Source organism: Asterias amurensis, chromosome 10 (assembly GCF_032118995.1).
Source record: "Asterias amurensis chromosome 10, ASM3211899v1".
Taxonomy (NCBI): domain Eukaryota; kingdom Metazoa; phylum Echinodermata; class Asteroidea; order Forcipulatida; family Asteriidae; genus Asterias; species Asterias amurensis.
In genome coordinates, this window is record NC_092657.1 from 3,232,844 (window position 1) to 3,252,096 (window position 19,253).

At 38.2% G+C, this 19,253-nt stretch overlaps 2 protein-coding genes across 2 annotated transcripts in view; both read right to left on the minus strand.

The window, feature by feature from the left end:
- Positions 1–11,009, minus strand: part of LOC139942820 (kinesin-II 95 kDa subunit-like) — a 39,685-nt gene extending 28,676 nt beyond the window's left edge. Inside the window, exons 1-3 of the mRNA XM_071939597.1 lie at positions 10,928–11,009; positions 6,196–6,270; positions 4,996–5,180 (exon numbers count right to left, since the gene is read on the minus strand). Of these exons, the coding sequence (XP_071795698.1) occupies positions 4,996–5,180; positions 6,196–6,198 (188 nt within the window). The 5' untranslated portion in view covers positions 6,199–6,270; positions 10,928–11,009. The remainder of the gene's footprint in view (positions 1–4,995; positions 5,181–6,195; positions 6,271–10,927) is intronic.
- A 1,305-nt stretch (positions 11,010–12,314) lies between these two features.
- LOC139942903 (dual specificity protein phosphatase 3-like) lies at positions 12,315–18,485 on the minus strand. Its single transcript, XM_071939720.1, has 5 exons — positions 18,112–18,485; positions 17,234–17,388; positions 16,190–16,304; positions 14,890–15,001; positions 12,315–13,925 (listed from the first exon to the last, which is right to left on the minus strand). Exons 2-5 carry the CDS (start codon positions 17,380–17,382, stop codon positions 13,726–13,728), a joined length of 576 nt encoding a protein of 191 aa, XP_071795821.1. The 5' UTR covers positions 17,383–17,388; positions 18,112–18,485; the 3' UTR covers positions 12,315–13,725.
- Positions 18,486–19,253: the final 768 nt, after the last annotated feature.

Sequence of the window (19,253 nt, forward strand, 5' to 3'; positions counted from 1 at the left end):
AACAGCAGTCAACATTAACAATTTGGGTTGCACTAAATGCTCTTGTTTACCTTGGATTTTTTAGCGGCCCCCGAAAACTATTGATGCGGAGGGGGTTCCCAGTTTTTTTACAATTGAGATTTCTTGATGATCAAAGTTCGGATGGCAGTTTTTATTTTCTGGCAAGGCTCCAGTTGTCGGCTCAGTGCTCTAAGGTCATCAAGTGCAAATTTACATTCATAATGATCAAAGGGTTATTAAATGGAAAATGTTGTGACTTGCCTGGACCGACTCAGAAATCAAAAATGTGTATTCAGATTGTTTGCTTGTTTGGGTGTTTGCTTGTTGACGTTTTTTTCTTTTATTTGCATTCCGGTCAGATTGTAAGCATTTTGGTAACAATATTTTTAGCTGCAAGTACTGCGGTTTTGTGATTCACACCCCCCCCCCCCTTGAACAGCCTTACCTCACCCCATAAAATACAAAAATTAGATTCAAGCCCTCTTGCTGAACCAAACAAAAGCATTCATCACTTTAAAGGAACACATTGCCTTGGATCGGTCGTGTTGGTCTTTGAAAAGCGTTTGTAACCGTTCGTTATAAAATGCATACATGTACACGTATGGGTAGAAAGATCCACACAAACATGCCTCGAAAATGCACGGTTTTCCTTTCACCTCGGCGGCTAAAACACGGTCGGCCATTTATTGGAGTCAAATTTTTTACTCCCATTTAAATGGCTACCGTGTTAGTTCCCAAAGTAAAAGGAAAACCACGCAATTTCAAGGCAAATTTGTGTGGATCATTGTATTCTACTTTTAAAACATTTTTCTACGCATACCAAACGTTTTTTAGAGACCAACTTGTCAGATCCAAGGCACCGTGTTCCTTTAACACTCTTTGTTCCGTGTTTAAAATATTAAAATTCCTTACAGTGCAATCGGTAATAACACACAATCCATTAATCACTTGTTCTCAAAACACCAACGCTAAGCAGCCCACACACCATACACTACCGGTGTACAAGTACTATGTATAATACGTAAAAAATATCACCACTGTTCCGACTCATAAATTTATATGAGTCATTACCTTACATTACTGGGGGGAGGGGGGGGGGGGAGAGCGGCCTGGAGCTGTGCTTTTTCATGTTTATAGTTTAATATGCGCCAAACACATGAAATACCAGGCATTTGTAATGCGCCATGATTTGGTAGGCTTTATTAGGCGGATTTTGTTTATAAATAGGTATATCATACAGTATTGTAGGCTGTGGAATTATGATGCATGAAATTCTTAATTAAAGGTACACATGTGTATTAGGATCGGTAGAGCTAACAAATTGCCTCTAACTTACATATTGTAAATTGTAAAAACTGAAATCAGCTGGTCAGATACAGATTTTATGAAGACTTCATTTTAGTGTAGATGGAAATATATTTAAAAGAAAAAAGCCTTTAGACTAAAACTTAATCAAGTATGTTGAAGTTACACTGGGAAAGGGCACTACCATTCTTCAATTTTGATATTTTTTTATTTTTTATTTTTTATAAATGTACACGACATGGACAATTTCAAGGAAAAGTTTCCGTATGGCGCCACCACTTTTTCATTCGCTATGAAATAATATAGTATCTAATTTACCTCAATGAGATATCCCTTTTCGTAAAAAAGGGTGAAAAAGTGGTGGTGCCATACGGAAAGTTATCCAATTTCAATGTCAGCTCAGGTGTAAGGTTACAAGTTAGTGCAGTTTGCATATTTTGGAGCTCTACGGCCCAATTTTATAAAGCCTTGCTAAGCACAGACAATCTTTACTTAGCAGAAACTTGTTACCAGCTAAAAGGTTGTGGGTTCGAATCCCAGCTGAGTGATTTGCCGGTGGATTTTCCGAGACCCAACTCGGGAAAGTAACAACTCGGGAAAGTACCGAGGATACAGGTACAAAAATTGGTAAAAACATGGGTAAAAACAGGTTATAGTCTGTAAAATATGTTGGCAAAAAGAAACACTAAATTTCTGGGAAAAACATTTACTTCTGAATTTTGGTTCACGTTTTCAAACTTGTAGTTTTTTGTATATGCCATGCAAGTATGGATGTACCTAGTTTGGACAAAAGTTCAAAACGGGAAATGGAAAAGAAAAGAAGATTTAACAAAAACTTGACGACAAGAAATGATGATGCTTCGGATGCACCAAGGATGCATAATGTAATATTACGCTTCATGGACCAACGAGTCCACACCAAATTCATTAGAAATTGACAACGCTTGACTGATCAGCAACACTACACACACCCACACGTCTGCAAACCAAAGCGCAGAGAAAATTTAAAATTGTGAAGTGAAATTGGATCTCATGGAAAAAAAACAGCGAAATGCAAAGAACGGAAAAGAAAGCTTCTCCTTTGTCGTGAAACAATTTCTACCTACTGGGTCATGTGGGTCAAGCAATGCCATGGGTGGATTTAGGGGGGGGGGGGGGGCCTCTGGCTTGTTCAAGTATGGATTTTAAATTACAGACAGTGGACACTATTGGTACTGTCAAAGACCACTCTTCTCACTTGGTGTACCTCAACATACATGTATATTGCATAAAATAACAAACCTGTGAAAATTTTAGCTCAACTGGTCGTCAAAGTTGCGAGATAATAATGAAAGAAAAAACACCCTTGTCATACATGTACGATGTTGTGTGCTTTCTGATGCTTGATTTCGAGACCTCAAATTCTAAACTTGAGGTCTTGCAATCAAATTTGTGGAAAATTACTTCTTTCTCAAAAACTACGCCACTTCAGAGGGAGCTGTTTCTTACAATGTTTTATACTACATGTAGCAACATCTCCCCATAACTGGTAATCAAGAAAGGTTTTATGATGATAATTATTTTGAGTAATTACATGTACCAATAGTGTCCACTGCCTTTAAAAGATCTGCCAAGTGTCGTTAGGCTAAGCATGGTTTGGCAAAAGATTGGTGTACAAGTACATGTATACACTGTATACCATGTAGACAGTATCAAATATTTAAGGGTTGTCCATTGGACCATTGCAGTGTGCACTGTCAGGGCTTGAAGTTTGGGGAGGGGGAACCCACAAGACGTTGTTTGTAGTTCAAAACATTTACTGTCAGACTGTTTTTGTTTTGTTCTCATAAGACCAGAATCGAATTTTGAGAATGAAGAAATGCCTACAATATAAATTGTACACAGTATTTATAAATGATTTTTGGGGTTGAACAAATTGACTAGAGTGGGATTCGAACCAACGACCTCCGGATTAACGTGCCGGCCCTCTACCAACTGAGCTATCTAGCCCTATATTGGCGGTGTCCCTATTTTGTCAATATCTTATAAGTATATCTTATATCAGTATTTATAAAGTGCAAACTGTTTTAATTTTAAAAAGCACTATTGAAGAGAAGGTTTGTCTCACTTTGTATTGTGGGTTTTAAAGGCACTGGACATGTTTAGTAATATTGTCAAAGAGCAGTCTTCTCATTCTCACTTGGTGTATCTCAATAATGCATAAAACAAACCTGTGAGAATTTGAACTCAATCGATCATTGAAGTTGCAAGAATACAGAAGAAAAAACACCATTGTTGCACAAGTTGTGTGCTTTCAGATGCTTGATTTTCCAGACCACAGCTGAGGTCTTGAAATCAATTCAAATCTTTGAGTGAGGAATTACCTCTTCCTCAAAAACTACATTACTTCAGAGGGAGCGGTTTCTCACAATGTTTTATACTATCATCCTCTCTCCATTGCTCTTTACAAGTAAGTTTTTATGCTAACAATTTTTTGTAATAATTACTACAAACATGCCTTTAAAGTATTGTGTATGTTGTATGCACACTGTCTGAAAGTACAATACACAGTGTAAGGGCAGATGGGTGCTGGCAAGTTAAAATCAAATCACCGCAACAATCCAATTAGCCAAATTTAGTTAAACACTCTACAGGATTAAAGAGATAATCTGGAAAGAAAACGAGCCAAAAAAATCTCAAACAAAACAGAGTGGAGACAACAAACGGTCTATAAGCTACAACCCCACGGAGCATTGATCCAAATATGCCATCGTGTTACGGGCATCTTCGGCCAATTACCCACTCTCTCACTCCGTGGATTGTTTTCGCAAGGAATTTTAAAATGGGTAAGGAACAGCAACGCTGGTAACCCGATCCCCCGAGGGATCAGTTATTATTGGGTCGTAAAAATGAGTACCGGTGTTCCTTAAAAGACTTTGTGTGTATCTAGAACATGTGCAATAATATCACGGGGTATACCAAAAACACTTGCAAGAAAACAATCACAGGGCTCGAAATTGCCACTGGACCGCAGGCCAGTGTTTTTACCATCGGGCCAGTGCAGGCCTAGAATTTCAACTCAGGGACAGCAAGGCCATTTTCATTTTACAAAGGGCATCTGCATTAGAGAGTATTAAAGTCTATGGGAAGTTTTTAAAGGGGCACCAAGGCCAAGATCAGGGGCAACGGACATAACAGAGGCCTTGGCCTTTGTATAATACCAGGCTTGCAGTGAACTCAAGACTGGAAAAGTCCGCGGTCTTGCGCATCCAATCTTGAATTATAAAAATTGTTTTCAAATGTTGACAATTATCTGTGTCTGCCATTAAATCTCCGTCAATGTATGCAAACTTTGACAGATTTACCGACTTATCATCCAAAAATAACGACACATTGACTGATGATCTGGTATTTGATCAGGGTGCCATTTTTTTGAAAGGCTCGCAGGTAAGGAAATATTGCGGTTTATAAATAATTTAAAAAAACGTTTTTTAAACGGAAGGTATGTTTGGTATTTACTCTTTAAATTAATAACATTAAAAACCGTGACTGACTTTTGAAATGGAATATTCACAGGTTAGTTTTAAAACCATCAAGATACTCTGCCTTTATAAATACAAAATTTTCAACAAACACATAAAAACAATGCAAACAAATAGTGACCTGACGTTTCAAAACAAAACAAGTGACAAAACAAAACAAGTAACTTACTTCCAATTGTACACCGAGTCAAACGTGAACTGCTTCGGCGGCTCCAGGGTTGATTTGGGATTTTTTATCGTGATGACCCCGCGAGGGACATCCATGTCGACGACTCGTTCATATTTTTCCGCCTTCTCCTTGGTGTTCATCGGTCGGCAGCGGACCACCACCTTGACGGACTCAGCTTTTTTAGACTGAAGGGAGGAAGCAAAAAGAGAAAAACCCAGTCACAAGTTTGGTTTTGATTTATTTAATATTTTTTCAAAGCAAGTTTTCTCCAAACAAGGCTGAAAGTCACTTTTGGTACGGGACTACAGGTAGAAAGACTATTTGAGGTGAAAAATAACTCAGGAGAGCTGAAGGTACATTGTAGGGATTGATGCAACCTCGCTACCAAGGGCAGCTCGCCGTATCACGCTAGCTCTGCGTACGTCTCTAACCCTGGGAGGGAAACTCCGATCCGTGTCTGGCTATCATATTATGCGCAAAATATGAAACGCTGTGCGTCTTCACAAAGCTTTATATGCCGAAACACGTGCGTATAAAGATGTACGTATTCATCACGCAACACTGAATGCCAAGGCAAGTTTATGACTTTTATTACACACAGCGCATCCAGCCCGTGCGCGACTAACGCCCAACACAGAACAGATTAACCACATGACTAATTATAATATCCCTAAATATTTGGATATTTTGAAGTCACACTTCCAGGTGTTTAAATGATCGAGCAAGGCATGCTGGGAGAAAATGGCGCGGCAAGAGCGATCACCCCTTGGAACGAGGTTGGGATTGATGTTCCTCTTAAAACAGTCTAGATTGTAAGATGGAAGGTGGTGAAACATGATGGCTGAGTGGACAAGAGCACCATACTCAAGCTCTGGTGTTTCTGGTCAGCAAAGTGTGAGTTTGTTTCTTTTGAAGCAAGACACTTTTAACCATGATTGCTTCGTCTTTCGGATGGGACATAAAGTTGTTGGTGCTGTGTGTTGTGCAATGCACGTAAAAGCACCCAGGGCACTTATCAACAAGAGAAGGGGCTCGCTCCTGTGTTCCTGGTTTGATACATGTAGAGATGAAAGGTAGACGAAGTACAGGTAGGCTCCAGGTCTCGACCGACATCAAACAACGTAGCCCACAATACGTAACATGGAACGAAAGGAGGAATGGAGAAAGGGGTACCCTTAATGTCTGAATTTGTCTACTTACCATTTTGCTAGTCTTTCACAATCCTACACGTAACGTTAACAAGACCAACTCATCAGTCGTCTGTATCTACGCAATCTGAAGAAAAAAAAGAGACAAAATCAGGAAATTTGTTGACAAAAAATTACTCTGAAGAAATGGTTTGCTCTTTGCCGGCAGATTATAACTTTAAATTCAGGAGAAAATACACTTTGTATGCAAGGGTGTTTTTTTCTTTCATTATTATCTCGCAACTTCGATGACCGATTGAGCTCAAATTTTGACAGGTTTGTTATTTTATGCATATGTTGAGATACACCAACTGTGGAGGCTAGTCTTTGACAAATACCACTAGTGTCCACTACCTTTAAGTATGCATCAGGCCGGCAACATACGTATAATGACATACGTATAAATTTCATAATCAGGAATCCCCAGACGGCCGTCGCCATTTGATCGTTAGTATCAGGCTTTAATGGCCCTGGGTATCATCAGTGACTGTTGTTTTATTCACGGTCCAGTTGAGCAGAGTCATCATAGATCCATATTAACACAGTTCTAAATTACAATTTACAAGTAGTGCATTCTATAGTGTCATGCAGTGTGTATCATGCCCTAAGAAATGGGTCTGCAATCTTCACCACTTCAGTCAGCCTCACGGCCAAATATCATAAAGCCTGTAAGCACAACAAAATATGCTAAGCACAGACAAATATTCCTACAAGCCTGGCCTAAATAAATCAAATTTGCCTCAGTACTGTTCATTTTCTTTGACTGTAAAACCCTAGACTCTGTTCGCTATTACATTGTACATACGTACATTATATGATGCATTCTGTGATGATGTGTTTTTGACAACATGTTTGACAGTATGGAAATAAATGTAAATTGAATAGAAAAATTTGAACACAGGTCAAACTAAAAACAGTATACGTTATGATCGTTATAAACTCAACGGCTCTTTTTGCGCGAAGAAAAGATCATGTCCCCGTCAGGAATTTCATTTCAGAGTTGAATGTCAGGCCAACAGCAAGCACCAATGCTAAATACATTAGGCCTAAACGCTTAACGTCAGAAGTATCACTGAGTGTAATTAAAGACCTTGTCACCTGTCCAAGTAATTACAATGCTGTCCATACAGTACAACAACCCTCTATCATATAGCCATGATCAGACAGTCTACTAAAGCATGGAGGAAGGAAGAGAAGGAGCTCCAACGAAGGGACTTCAAAAGTCGAAACCCGTGGTACCGCAGTCGTTTAGCGACACCTCGTAATTGACCACATACCTTAAATACAGACAATGGGCGACCTGGCGTATATGTGAGTTTGCGCGTGCGCACTTGGTTCTTCACTCACCTATGGTGTCGTATGTCGTATGGATGTAATACAGAAAAAACAACTTTTTTGAGACCTGATAAAAATTGTGTACACTTGTGCCCACCAAATCGAAAAACACAATTGAATACCAACCACCATCGTATACTAATACCCAAATTTTGAACCACCGCTAGTGACCGGAAAGTAAAAAAAAAAATGATGTTTCCGTGAAACACCACAAACAGTAAATGAAAACGTGTGTATTCACAATTCTTGTCTCCAATGATTCAACTTTACACGAAGGCAACGGCGCAGTCTGGCGGTACCACACCTTCTGTACAAAGAGATCTAATCCTGCTCGTTAATCGACCGTCCAGCTGGAGGTCTCCTATCTTTTTCCACTGGTCAGACAGGGGCATTGTCAGGGTATTCTTTTGTTACTCTGCGGTTTTGCGGGTCGTTCGAGCTCCTTCTCTTCCTTCCTCCATCACTAAAGTTAGACCTCACCCTTTTAACTTTCTTTTAACCCTTTTCTTTGTGCGTTGAATACTTTAAAAAAAAACTTTAAAATTATCTCTTTCCTAAAGAGAAGATTAATGATTTGTTCTAGCTAGTTTTAATTTATCCTTTTCTTTGTTATGCGCTTTGATCATTTTTTTGTATATTAGAGAGCTGTTGATAACAAGTAAGGTTTTATGCTAAAAATTATTTTGATTAATGACCAATAGTGTACACTGCCTTAAGGTGGTAGTTGCTAACAAGACTTCAAATTATTATTATTATTTTTCATTGCTGAGGTCATTTTTTTACACTGTGTGTACATTATATATATACATTGTATTATTCAGCTGTGAGTGTAAAAAAAAATCTACAGATGTGCATTGAAACGTCCTTGCAGGGGGTTTTATAAAAGGCTTATGGCCAGCACAGTAGCATTGCAGTTATCAGTGACTGCAGTGCAGTAATCATGGTTTTAATTATTCAGACAGCAGGTGTTTCATTTCTATGAAATGATACACATGTTCATTAAATTTGCATTAAAGGATTTGGGTACTTTTTCAAAATTCCCATAGATTTACATTAAACTTACAGGGTTTGAAGATAATGTTAGGGGAAAGCTTCCCTTCAAATCTTACTTACTGAGGTGCTGTAGTCTTTGAGAAATGAGTAAAACAATGTCATGAAAATACGTTTGTAAATGCTTAAAATAATGTTGGTCTCATGAGACGAAAAAACAATTTTCATGACATTGTTCTACTCATTTCCCCCAAACTACAGCACTTCAGCATGTAATATTTTTAGGGAAGCTTTCTACTATCATTATCTTCAAACTGTGTAAGTTTAGTGTAAATCTGTGGACATTGTGTTTTTTGTCCTATAAAAAGTACATACACCCTTTAAAGCCATTGGACCCTTTCGGTACAGAAAAAAAAAAGTTCACAGATTTACAAATAATTTACAGGGTTTACAGAAGGTAATGGTGAAAGACTTCTCTTGAAATATTAGTCCATGAAATGCTTTACTTTTTGAGAAAACGGTAAAACAATATAAATTCTCGTTAACGAGAATTACGGATTTGTCATAAACACATGTCATGACACGGCGAAACGCGCGAAAACAGGAGTGGGTTTTCCCGTTATTTTCTCCCACATCCGATGTCCAATTGAGCCTAAATTTCCACAGGATTGTTATTTTATATATAAGTTGTGATACACAAAGTGTGGGACTTGGACAATACTGTTTACCGAAAGAGTGTAATGGCTTTAAAGGAATGTTACAGAAATGGTAAATAAACAAAGCGTGAATATTTATAAATAGTAATAATAATAATAATAATATAGGTATGTGTAATGCGCCAAATCAATCTAAACAGATGTACAAAACTTACACGGGGAGAAACAGCTCCCTCTGAAGAAACAAAGTTTTCGAGAAAGAATTAATTCTCCACTAAAATATTTGAATTTGATTTCAAGACTTCAGAATTTGATTTTAAGGTCTCGCAATCAAGCATCTGAAGGCACACAACTTTGTGTGACAAGGGTATTTTTTCTTCCATTAATTAATATATCTCAAAACTTTGACGACCAATTGAGTTTAAATTTTCACAGGGTTGTTATTTTATAAATGCATATTTTTAAGTTGAGATACACCAAGTGAGAAGACTGGTCTTTGACAATTACCAATAGTGTCCAGTGTCTTTAATCGATGTCAGAATGCAAAATGTGAAAATCAGTTTTTCACTGAAGGACTGTAGTTTCGAGAAAGAAGTAATTTTTCACGAGTTTGATTTTGAGACCTCAGAATAAGATTTTGAGGTCCTGAAATCAAGGATCTGAAAGCACACAACTTCGAGTGATAAGGGTGTTTTTTTGACACAGGTTTGTTGTTTTGTGCATTGTTGAGATTATTGGTATGGTACATATTTGTATTCGGTTAACCGCACTGTTCCTTTGTGGTCAGATGGGCGGATTGATGTTAGTTTTAGACAGTGTCACTCGGTTCATTCATAAAAATAACCAGATCTTATTTAAAGATGGCAATTCGCTTTTTCTTTTGATAGCGTGATTGACTCTTTATGTAGAAGGAAAACTTTTGTAATCTTTTAACAAAAAACATCGGAACTGTCATTGTTTTAACTCTTACCGATGTGAGCATAGTTAAATACTTGTTTGATGCTGTTTTATGCTGTCTTAATTAATAGAAGTTTCATAAGGATTCAGACAAAACATTCCTATCGCATCAGCCTGGGAATTCGCTCCGGGATCTGGTCAGTTTTTGTCAATTTTTCTTTGAAATATTTCCTAAATGGTGTTTTGAGTATTATGGCAGGCTGCATTAGACATTACGGATTAAGTTCGTACCCTCAGAATTTGTGTCGTGATTTTTGAAAGTGGTAAAAATGGGGCAAATCTGGTGACTAGCTGTCGAAATTGTACGTGTTGGACCAGATCAACCGTTTCCGCTCGAAACGAACTCGTAACACACCGGCCTGGCGGCCGTCGGGAGGAGGGTTCCGTTACGTTATCGCAACTGCATTTTTGTATTCATTTGATGATTTGTTTGAAAATAAAATGCATGTATTTTTTTATTCAAAAGAAAAATAAACCAATTAATGAGATTCGGTTTTGTAAAAATGGGAGTGAAAAACTTGGGGCAAGCTACGGCACGTTTTTCCCACAAGTGCTGCTCTCAAGAACATGTTGAGCAAGGAACCCGAAGTACATGTACTGAACTGAACCTTTTCACGCACTGCCAAGTGCAAATGCAAATTTGACATATGATTTCGTGAACCTCAAAAATAAAGCAAACCCAACCTGGTTGTCCGACAAAATATTAAAATGGGGCCTAATATTAGAGTAAATTAAAATAATTCAGGTCTTAGATATATCATTTAACCATACTCTTTCGATAAACTAATGCAAGCTGAACTGACTTACCGTGAATCACTGGTGCGACTCTAAACTTCGCTGACATTTCCAGAAAAAAACAGCCGGTGTTTTCTCTCCATGTAACCCGCCATCTTGTAACTAGAGGAATGCGTCTCAGCGCATGCGTACATTATAAAATTGATTGCATCTCCACTTTCAAACAAATGGTGGCGCTATGACAGTTTTGTGGACCTCGCCAAAAAAAGTTTGTGGGCGGGGCGACTGATCCTTTGGTTAACAATGTCCAAAACTAAAGTTGGGAAAGATTTTCGTATTAAAGAGTTTAGAATATTAATTAAGATCTGCACAAATTAATTTATAGCCGACTATGCTTTGTAGGCTAATTACTTCATGGAGGCAACAAAGGCGATTGCCTCCAAGCCCTCGGTCATTGCTGTCTTGGTGTAAAAATTTAGTGTAGAAATTTACAATTTCCTCATTCATTATGTAACCGGCTTCTACAAAAATGGGTATTTTTTAAGGGACAAAATAAGTAAATTGAGTTACATACACAGCTGAATTTGTGTTATTATCAGCTTTGAACCCTGTGGCATTTTGCATTCTGGAGATAGGCTACTGATATTAAGTTGCATTCATATACAATGTAATGAAAGTGCCTTCAGAGATACAACCTCTTGAACATAGCCCCTTTATAAATGTAGCAAAATTTAAGGGAAATAACCTAAAATTGTATACAAAAACTTTTGTTTAAAAAAAAAAAGGATATGTTTTATTATTTCTGTAAATAAACTACGGAAGTGTTTATACAATAGAAGCCAATAAACCAAGAAAGACAAAATCATGTTTTGAAAATGTTTTCAGCATCTCAACATTGAAGGCCTCTTTGTAATTAGCGTCCCTTAATACTTTTTTGCAGAGTGGGTCACATAATTGTGCCCTTTATCAATGAACAAGGCCTTTTTGCCATTGCCCTTTCAAAAACAGGCCTGATACTTCACGGAGGCAACGGAGGCGACTGCCTCTGTGCCCCTTGCCATTGCCTTGGTGCCCTTAAAATGCTCCAGTAAACATTTACAATTTCCTCATAGGGTGCCCTTTGCCAAAGAGAAAATGCCTTGGTGCCCTTGCACCTTCAAAAACGAAGCATACAGGCCTGCAAAAACTTGCCTTGTTTTTAAGTACACATGCCAAAATGTGCCAATGACACCCCCCCCCCCCCCCCCCTAATACTTATACACTGAATGTCAACCTTTTCAATATAGACCTAGTAAAAACCAAATCATTTTTAACCTTTGACTGAAAATCTCTTCGTACAAGTTTTAAATGAAAAATCTAGCCTTTACTCTGAGGGTCATTATGAGGCCTAACTGACACACAATGATCACACTTGGAACACAATTTGTGTTGTAAATTTTATTAATAATATAATCTCTGGTTTAATATTCTGCATACATCTTTGTGATACAAAATTTACATTAACTTCAGTCCCCAAAATAAACTCTAATTATTTTACTTTGTACAAAAGTATGAACTATTATGATTTGTAATAACTTAAGGAATGTTTAAACGTTTGCACTTTACTTAAAGTTGACAATTTCTTGACAAAAAATTAGACAGTAGATTCACAAATAAAAAGTTATCGTCTTATTTTGTACATTAAGTTTTGTCTAAAATGCACTGTCCTGCAGTGGACACTATTGGTATTTACTCAAAATAGCTGTTAGAATTAAAACTTACTTGGTAACAAGCATTGGAGAGCTGTTGATAGTATAAGACAATGTGAAAACGGCTCACTCTGAAGTAATGTAGTTTTCAAGAAAGAAGTAATTTTCCACTAAAATACTTGATTTTGATTTTGAGACCTCAGAATTAGATTTTGAGGTTTCGAAATCAAGCATCTGAAAGCACACAACGTCAAGTGACAAGGGTGTTTTTTCTTCCATTATTATCTCGCAACTGCAACAACCAATTGAGTTCAAATTTCACAGGTTTTTTATTTTATGCATATGTTGAGATACAGCAAGTGAGAAGACTGGTCTTTGACAAATACCAATAGTGTCCAGTGCCTTTAAGCTTTTTTAATGTCTTGCTGAAAAATAATTTAAAAAAAATATTTATAAAAAAAACCCAGGTTGAACACCCATGACAGCATCTACAAGATCCAACTTGCCTGGTTTGGCCCCAAAGTGAGAATGGAAAATAACAGACTCCCAAAATTGTGAAAAATAGAAGGGGGTAGGCCTTGCTCGGACGAGCTGGGAAAACGACATCATCTCTTACGGCACTTTGTACCTGGAACATTGAAGAGTGCAAGTTAGGCAAGGATGGAGAGTGACAATTCTTGGAGCCAACATCCTGCAGGACATGCTGCTAGTTTGATTGATGACGTAAGCGCTTTATAAATGCATTTAAGTTAAGCTAAGTTAAAGGCAGTGGACACTATTGGTAATTTCTCAAAATAACTATTGTCATAAAACCTTTCTTAATTACGAGTAATGGGGAGAGGTTGATAGTATAAAACATTGTGAGAAACGGCTCCCTCTGAAGTGCCATAGTTTTCGAGAAAGAAGTAATTTTCCACGAATTTGATTTCGAGACCTCAGATTTAGAACTTGAGGTCTCGAAATCAACCATCTAAACACAAACAACTTTGTGTGACAAGGGTTATTTTTCTTTCATTATTATCTCACAACTTTGATGACCGATTGAGCTCAAATTTTCACAGGTGTGCTATTTTATGCATATGTTGAGATACACCAAGTGAGAAGACTGGTCTTTGACAATTACCAATAGTGTCCACTGTCTTTAAGGCACATGTAGGATTCATGGTGCAAAGACTCAAGACTTTACGATGGTTTTTCTGCCTTCAGTTTACGATTCAGTTCACACAGCTGCTTCATGAATCCATCGTTTGGGCAGACTTCCCGCTTTGCTCGGACCACCCGGAGGGCCTCTCTGGCGTCCATGTTTCTCTTGATCATCAGAAAAGCAACGACGACTGTGGTTGAGCGACTGAATCCCTCCACGCAGTGAACAAGCACCTTGCCTGCATCAATAAAACAAAAACACAAATTACTGAACATCAATCAATCAATCAATCAATCAATCAATCAATCAATCAATCAATCAATCAATCAATCAATCAATCAATCAATCAATCAATCAATCAATCAATCAATCAATCGATCAATCAAGTCATTTATTGAGCCACAAAGTTCGTGAGCACAAAAAACTTATTCAGCACAGATATATTGTCAAAGACCAGAATTCTCAGTTGGTCTATCCAACATTACATGCAAACAATCTCAAACCTGTGAGAAAATTTGGCTCATTTGGTCATCGAAGTTGCAAGGGAACAATGTCAGAAAAACACCCTCCTTGCGCAAATTTGTGTGCTTTCAGATGCCTAATAAAAGGCTTCAGCTGAAGTCTTTTATTATTTGGGTCAAAAGTTCCCTCTTTCTCAACCTTCAAAGAGAGCTGTTTCTCACAATGTGTTAAGCTATCAACAACTCTCCATTGCTTATTACCAAGTAGGTTTTTATTCTAATGACAATTTTGAGTAATTACCAATAGTGTCCAGTGCCTTTGACTCGTCCATTAAAAAGTTTTTACCTTAAAGGAACACAGTGCCTTGGATCGCTCGAGTTTGTCTTTGAAAAGCGCTTTTTATAAAATGCATATGGGTAGAAAGATGATGTAAAAGTAGAATACAATGATCCACACAAACATGCCTCGAAATTGCACGGTTTTCTTTTTACCTTTTCTTTTGACTAACATAGTTGGCCATTAATGGATGGCCGACCGTGTTAGTTCTCACAGTAAAAGGAAAACCACACAATTTCGAGGTAAACTTGTGTGGATCATTGTATTCTACTTTTAAAACATCTTTCCAACCATATGCATTTTATAAAAAAGGGTTACAAACACTTTTTATAGAAACGCTTTTAATAGACCAACTCCTCCGATCCAAGGCAACGTGTTCCTTTAATTAAGAACATTTCACCCACCTTTATTCGTCAAGGCGTTGTCTATGAAGTCAGATGCAGCCTCCAGAAAGGGAGATATGTTGAAACCGATCACATCGACAGCTTTGATGGCATAGAAGCTTATCCCTGTATCCTGTACAAACGAATCAGACAGAATTTCATTCTACCCTCGATTAATTTCATCTTAAAGCCATTGGACCCTTTCGGCACAGAAAGAAAATAAAAGTTCACAGATATACAAATAACTTACAGGGTTTACAGAAGGTAGTGGTGAAAGACTTCTCTTGAAATATTATTCCATGAAATGCTTTACTTTTTTGAGAAAACAGTAAAACAATATCAATTCTCGATAGTGAGAATTACAGATTTATTTTAAACACATGTCATGACACGGCGAAACATGCTGATACAAGGGTGGGTTTTCCCGTTATTTTCTCCCGACTTCGATGACGGATTGAGCCTGAAATGTTCACAGGTTTGTTATTTTATGTATAAGTTGTGAGACACGAAGTGTGGGCCTTGGACAATACTGTTTACCGAAAGGGTCCAATGCTTTAACAAGCTCCCAACTAAAGGCCAGGCTAGCCTTTTGTCAAGGCTTTGGTGGCTTTGTAGAGCCGCCATCCAAAATGACTGGAAGGGAAGACCACTCGTGCAACTAGGGCCTTAACACCTTTTTTGCTAAAAAAAAGAGCCTTTTATTGTCTTTCCTTTGCCAAATAATTTTTTGTTATTGTGGCATTGATATTTTCCATAGAAGCTCAAAAGAGTTCCCCCAAAGTATACCCAGATGGGCTGAGAAACTTGTTTTCAAAAGAACGACCTGAAATGGTCATGGTGGTAAAAGAAAAATGGCTCAAGTGACATTTCAAAACTAGCGAAGGTTTTCTTCTTGCAAAGGGCCCTGAGTCATTGGAAAAGGCTTCCTTTGGATTGTACGAGTTGGTCTATAAAAAGCGTTTGTAACCTTTTTTTTATAAAATGCATATGGTTGGAAAGATGTTTTAAAAGTAGAATACAATGATCCACACAAGTTTGCCTCGAAATTGCTTTTGCTGTGCGAACTAACACGGTCGGCCATTTATGGGAGTCAAAAATTTGACTCCCATAAATAGCCGACCGTGTTAGTCGACGAGGTAAAAGGAAAACCGTGCAACTTCGAGGCATGTTTGTGTGGATCATTGTATTCTACTTTTACAACATCTTTCTACCCATATGCATTTTTATAAAAAACGGTTACAAACGCTTTTCAAAGACCAACTCGACCGATCCAAGGCAACGTGTTCCTTAAAGAATTTGTTATTATTAATATTACACATACCTTGTAGAACTCCTCATCTGTGTTCACATGACCAAATTTACTTGTTCCTTGCGCAGCATTGACGATATGCGTAATACCAACTTTCTTCAGTGATGTTTTATTGGTAGCAAAGCTCCTGTGAAATATTAAATATATGAATGTCCTTAAAGGCAGTGGACACTATTGGTAATTTACTCAAAATAGTTATCAGCATAAAACCTTACTTGGTAACAAGTAATGGGGAGCTGTTGATAGTATAAAACATTGTGAGAAACGGCTCCGTCTGAAGTAACCTAGTTTTTGAGAAAGAAGTAATTTTCCGTGATATCGATTTTGAGACCTCAGATTTAAAATTTGAGGTCTCGACATCAAGCATCTGAAAGCACACAACTCTGGTGACAAGGGTGTTTTTTTTTCTTTCATACTGTTATCTTGCATCTTCGACGGCCATTTGAGCTGAATTTTTTACAGGTTGGTTATTTTATGCAAATGTTGAGATACACTAAGTGCGAAGACTGGTTTTTGAATTTGAGTGACCCATAGTGTCCAGTGTCTTTAAAATACAAAAATATTTAGTGTCATCATGATCTAAAGGCCTGTAGCTGTCTAGGAAATCCTGTTTATCACCCCCATTAGAGGGAATGGCTTTGTCAGTGGTGGGGTCATGCTTTCTCTTTGAATGGGAGTGCTGCAGGGAGCTACCGTCCTGTTATGTTTGGGATGCACAAGGTGAGAATACTGGTATTTGACTATTTTCCAAAGGTGTCCAGGGGTGGATTTCACAAAGACTTAAGACTAGTCTTATCTCGAGTTAGGACAAGTGACTCGTCCTAACTTAGGACTAGCCATACATTTTTTTTAATCTCCTCGGACTAGTCCCAAGTTAGGACAAATCCTAACTCTTTGTGAAATCGACCCCCGGGTGGATTTCACAAAGAGTTAGGACAAGTTACTCGTCCTAACTAAGGACTAGCTGTAAGTAATTAACACCTCCTAAGACTAGTCCTATTAAGAACAAGGACTGGAGTTCTTTGTGAAATCGACCCCAGTGCCTTTAAAACTGACCTTTCACTGATGTAAATGTCAGGATAGACTTCGTCATAAGCTCTCGATGGCATGAGAACGAACTCACCACCTCCCCTCACTATCTCCAACAGGTCCTTTGGCGTACAGGACTCAGATGGTACCGTTTCAGCGATATCCTGAGTTGCCATGGCAATCTGTATTGATAAACAAAATAAAATATGATGATAAGTTTTGGTTACTCACATGTTAAAGTTTCCATCATGTTCAGACACCCTTATGAGCATGACACCCCTAAATTACGGGAAATAATTATTGTATTTTCATAGTAACCATGGTAACCGTTTGAGAATTACACATAATCCAGGCACTCAACTTATACTGATTTAAACTTGTACAATTTCACAACACTTATCTTATACTCTGAGTCTGACAGCAACAGATGGGGATGAAGTCAGTCTCGTCGACTCATAGTTGCGATAACGAACCCTCCTCCCAACGGCGAGGAGGGATACGTTATCGCAACTAGTCGACCCAGTGCTATTTTACAAAGTCACCAATTGCAATTTAATATTTGTGAATTGCAATGATTCGAAAATCTTCAAATGAAAAATGTGCATGGAATGGCGCCACCACTTTTTCATTCGAAATGAAATAATAATTGTATCTAATTTACCTCAATGAGATATCCCTTTTTGTAAAAATGAGTGAAAAAATGGTGGCGCCATACGGAAAGTTATCGCTCCTTCGTCCTAGAACTTCAGTTTAATTGAGGTTCATTGTCTCCAGCCAGACGATAGCGGAACGAACCTCAATAGTTCCAGCGGGCTAGGCCAGGGTAGGACTAGGAGTAGATAATATCGTCTATCTACATACATGATATAGTTTGCAAAAGACAAAGTACACGAACCGAAGCTTACCTGTTTTTGTTTCTAAAACTGTACCGTGGTGTAGTGCTACTCACTATTCAACATCGCTGTTGGAGGTTCAACTTGAGTGCGTGGAGTTGGCTTGGAGTGACTGTTGCTAGCAAACCCCAACTGTGACCTGTGTACTGTACTTACTGGTGTGTTGACGTTCAATTTGCTAGAATAGAATAGGCCAGATAGGAAACTGTGTACTCTTGGCAAAATCTAAACCGCCCTTAGTTGACCACTGAATAGATGAACAATTTGCACAGGCTGGTAAAACAAAGAGCAAACAGGAACTGAAGTTCAAGACCAACCCAAGTGTTTCCGATTGGATGAAAAGCACAGGAAGCAGACGAATTATTAACAATTTCCGGTATGTCAGGCCATGTCTGAGGTCCGTTTTGTTAAGGATCTTTACAACGTTTGGATTAATGACGACATGGCTACCTGTCTATTTAACGGAGCATGGCTTTAAATGATCATTGGGGGCGCTATTTATTATAATAGATACAATTATCTAACAGGTGTATGGCAGAAAACGAAGCCGGTGTCGCATGCAATAATGTCCTCTATCCAATACTATCCGGAGGACATTATTGCATATACAATAATGTCTGCCGGACGGTTTCGCATATGCAATTGTGTCCGCCCGAACGCTGCTGCATAATGCAATTGTGTCCGCCCGGACACATTTGCATATGCAGTTGTGTCCGCAATATTCATGCTGCATATAATTGATACGTAGGTCCATGTGCCGCTCGCTCCGCGCTCACATACATGTACAGTCATGTACATGTCCGCCGGACGGTTTTCGCATAGCCCCGGACACGAATGCATATGCCAAAGTGTCCGGAGCGGACAGTATTGCATGGCGGACACAATTGCATCTGACACCGTTACTATTTCTACATACAAAACCTATATGGAAAGGTTTGTGATAACACCATGTAATGACTAGGCGATCTCTAAAGAGTTGGAATGGAGTGGTTCTGAAAAGAACCGTTGGTTATTATTGGTACAAGATGACATCACCGGTGTAAAAAAAAACCCGTGACGTCATGACTTAATAATGTTGAGTATGCTCATTTCATTGGCCAATGGAGAAGCGATGGTTGATAACACACAAATTAATAAAGAACACTCTTTTCATG

Bases quoted from the DNA above. Each gene is read 5' to 3' on its own strand.
- LOC139942903 (XM_071939720.1), bottom strand. From the start codon at position 17,382: ATGGCAACTCAGGATATCGCTGAAACGGTACCATCTGAGTCCTGTACG. The intron at 16,305-17,233 runs GTCAGTTTTAAA...AATATTTCACAG, and splicing joins GACATTTACATCAGTGAAAG to GAGCTTTGCTACCAATAAAA. The intron at 15,002-16,189 runs GTATGTGTAATA...TCGTTTGTACAG, and splicing joins CAGATGAGGAGTTCTACAAG to GATACAGGGATAAGCTTCTA.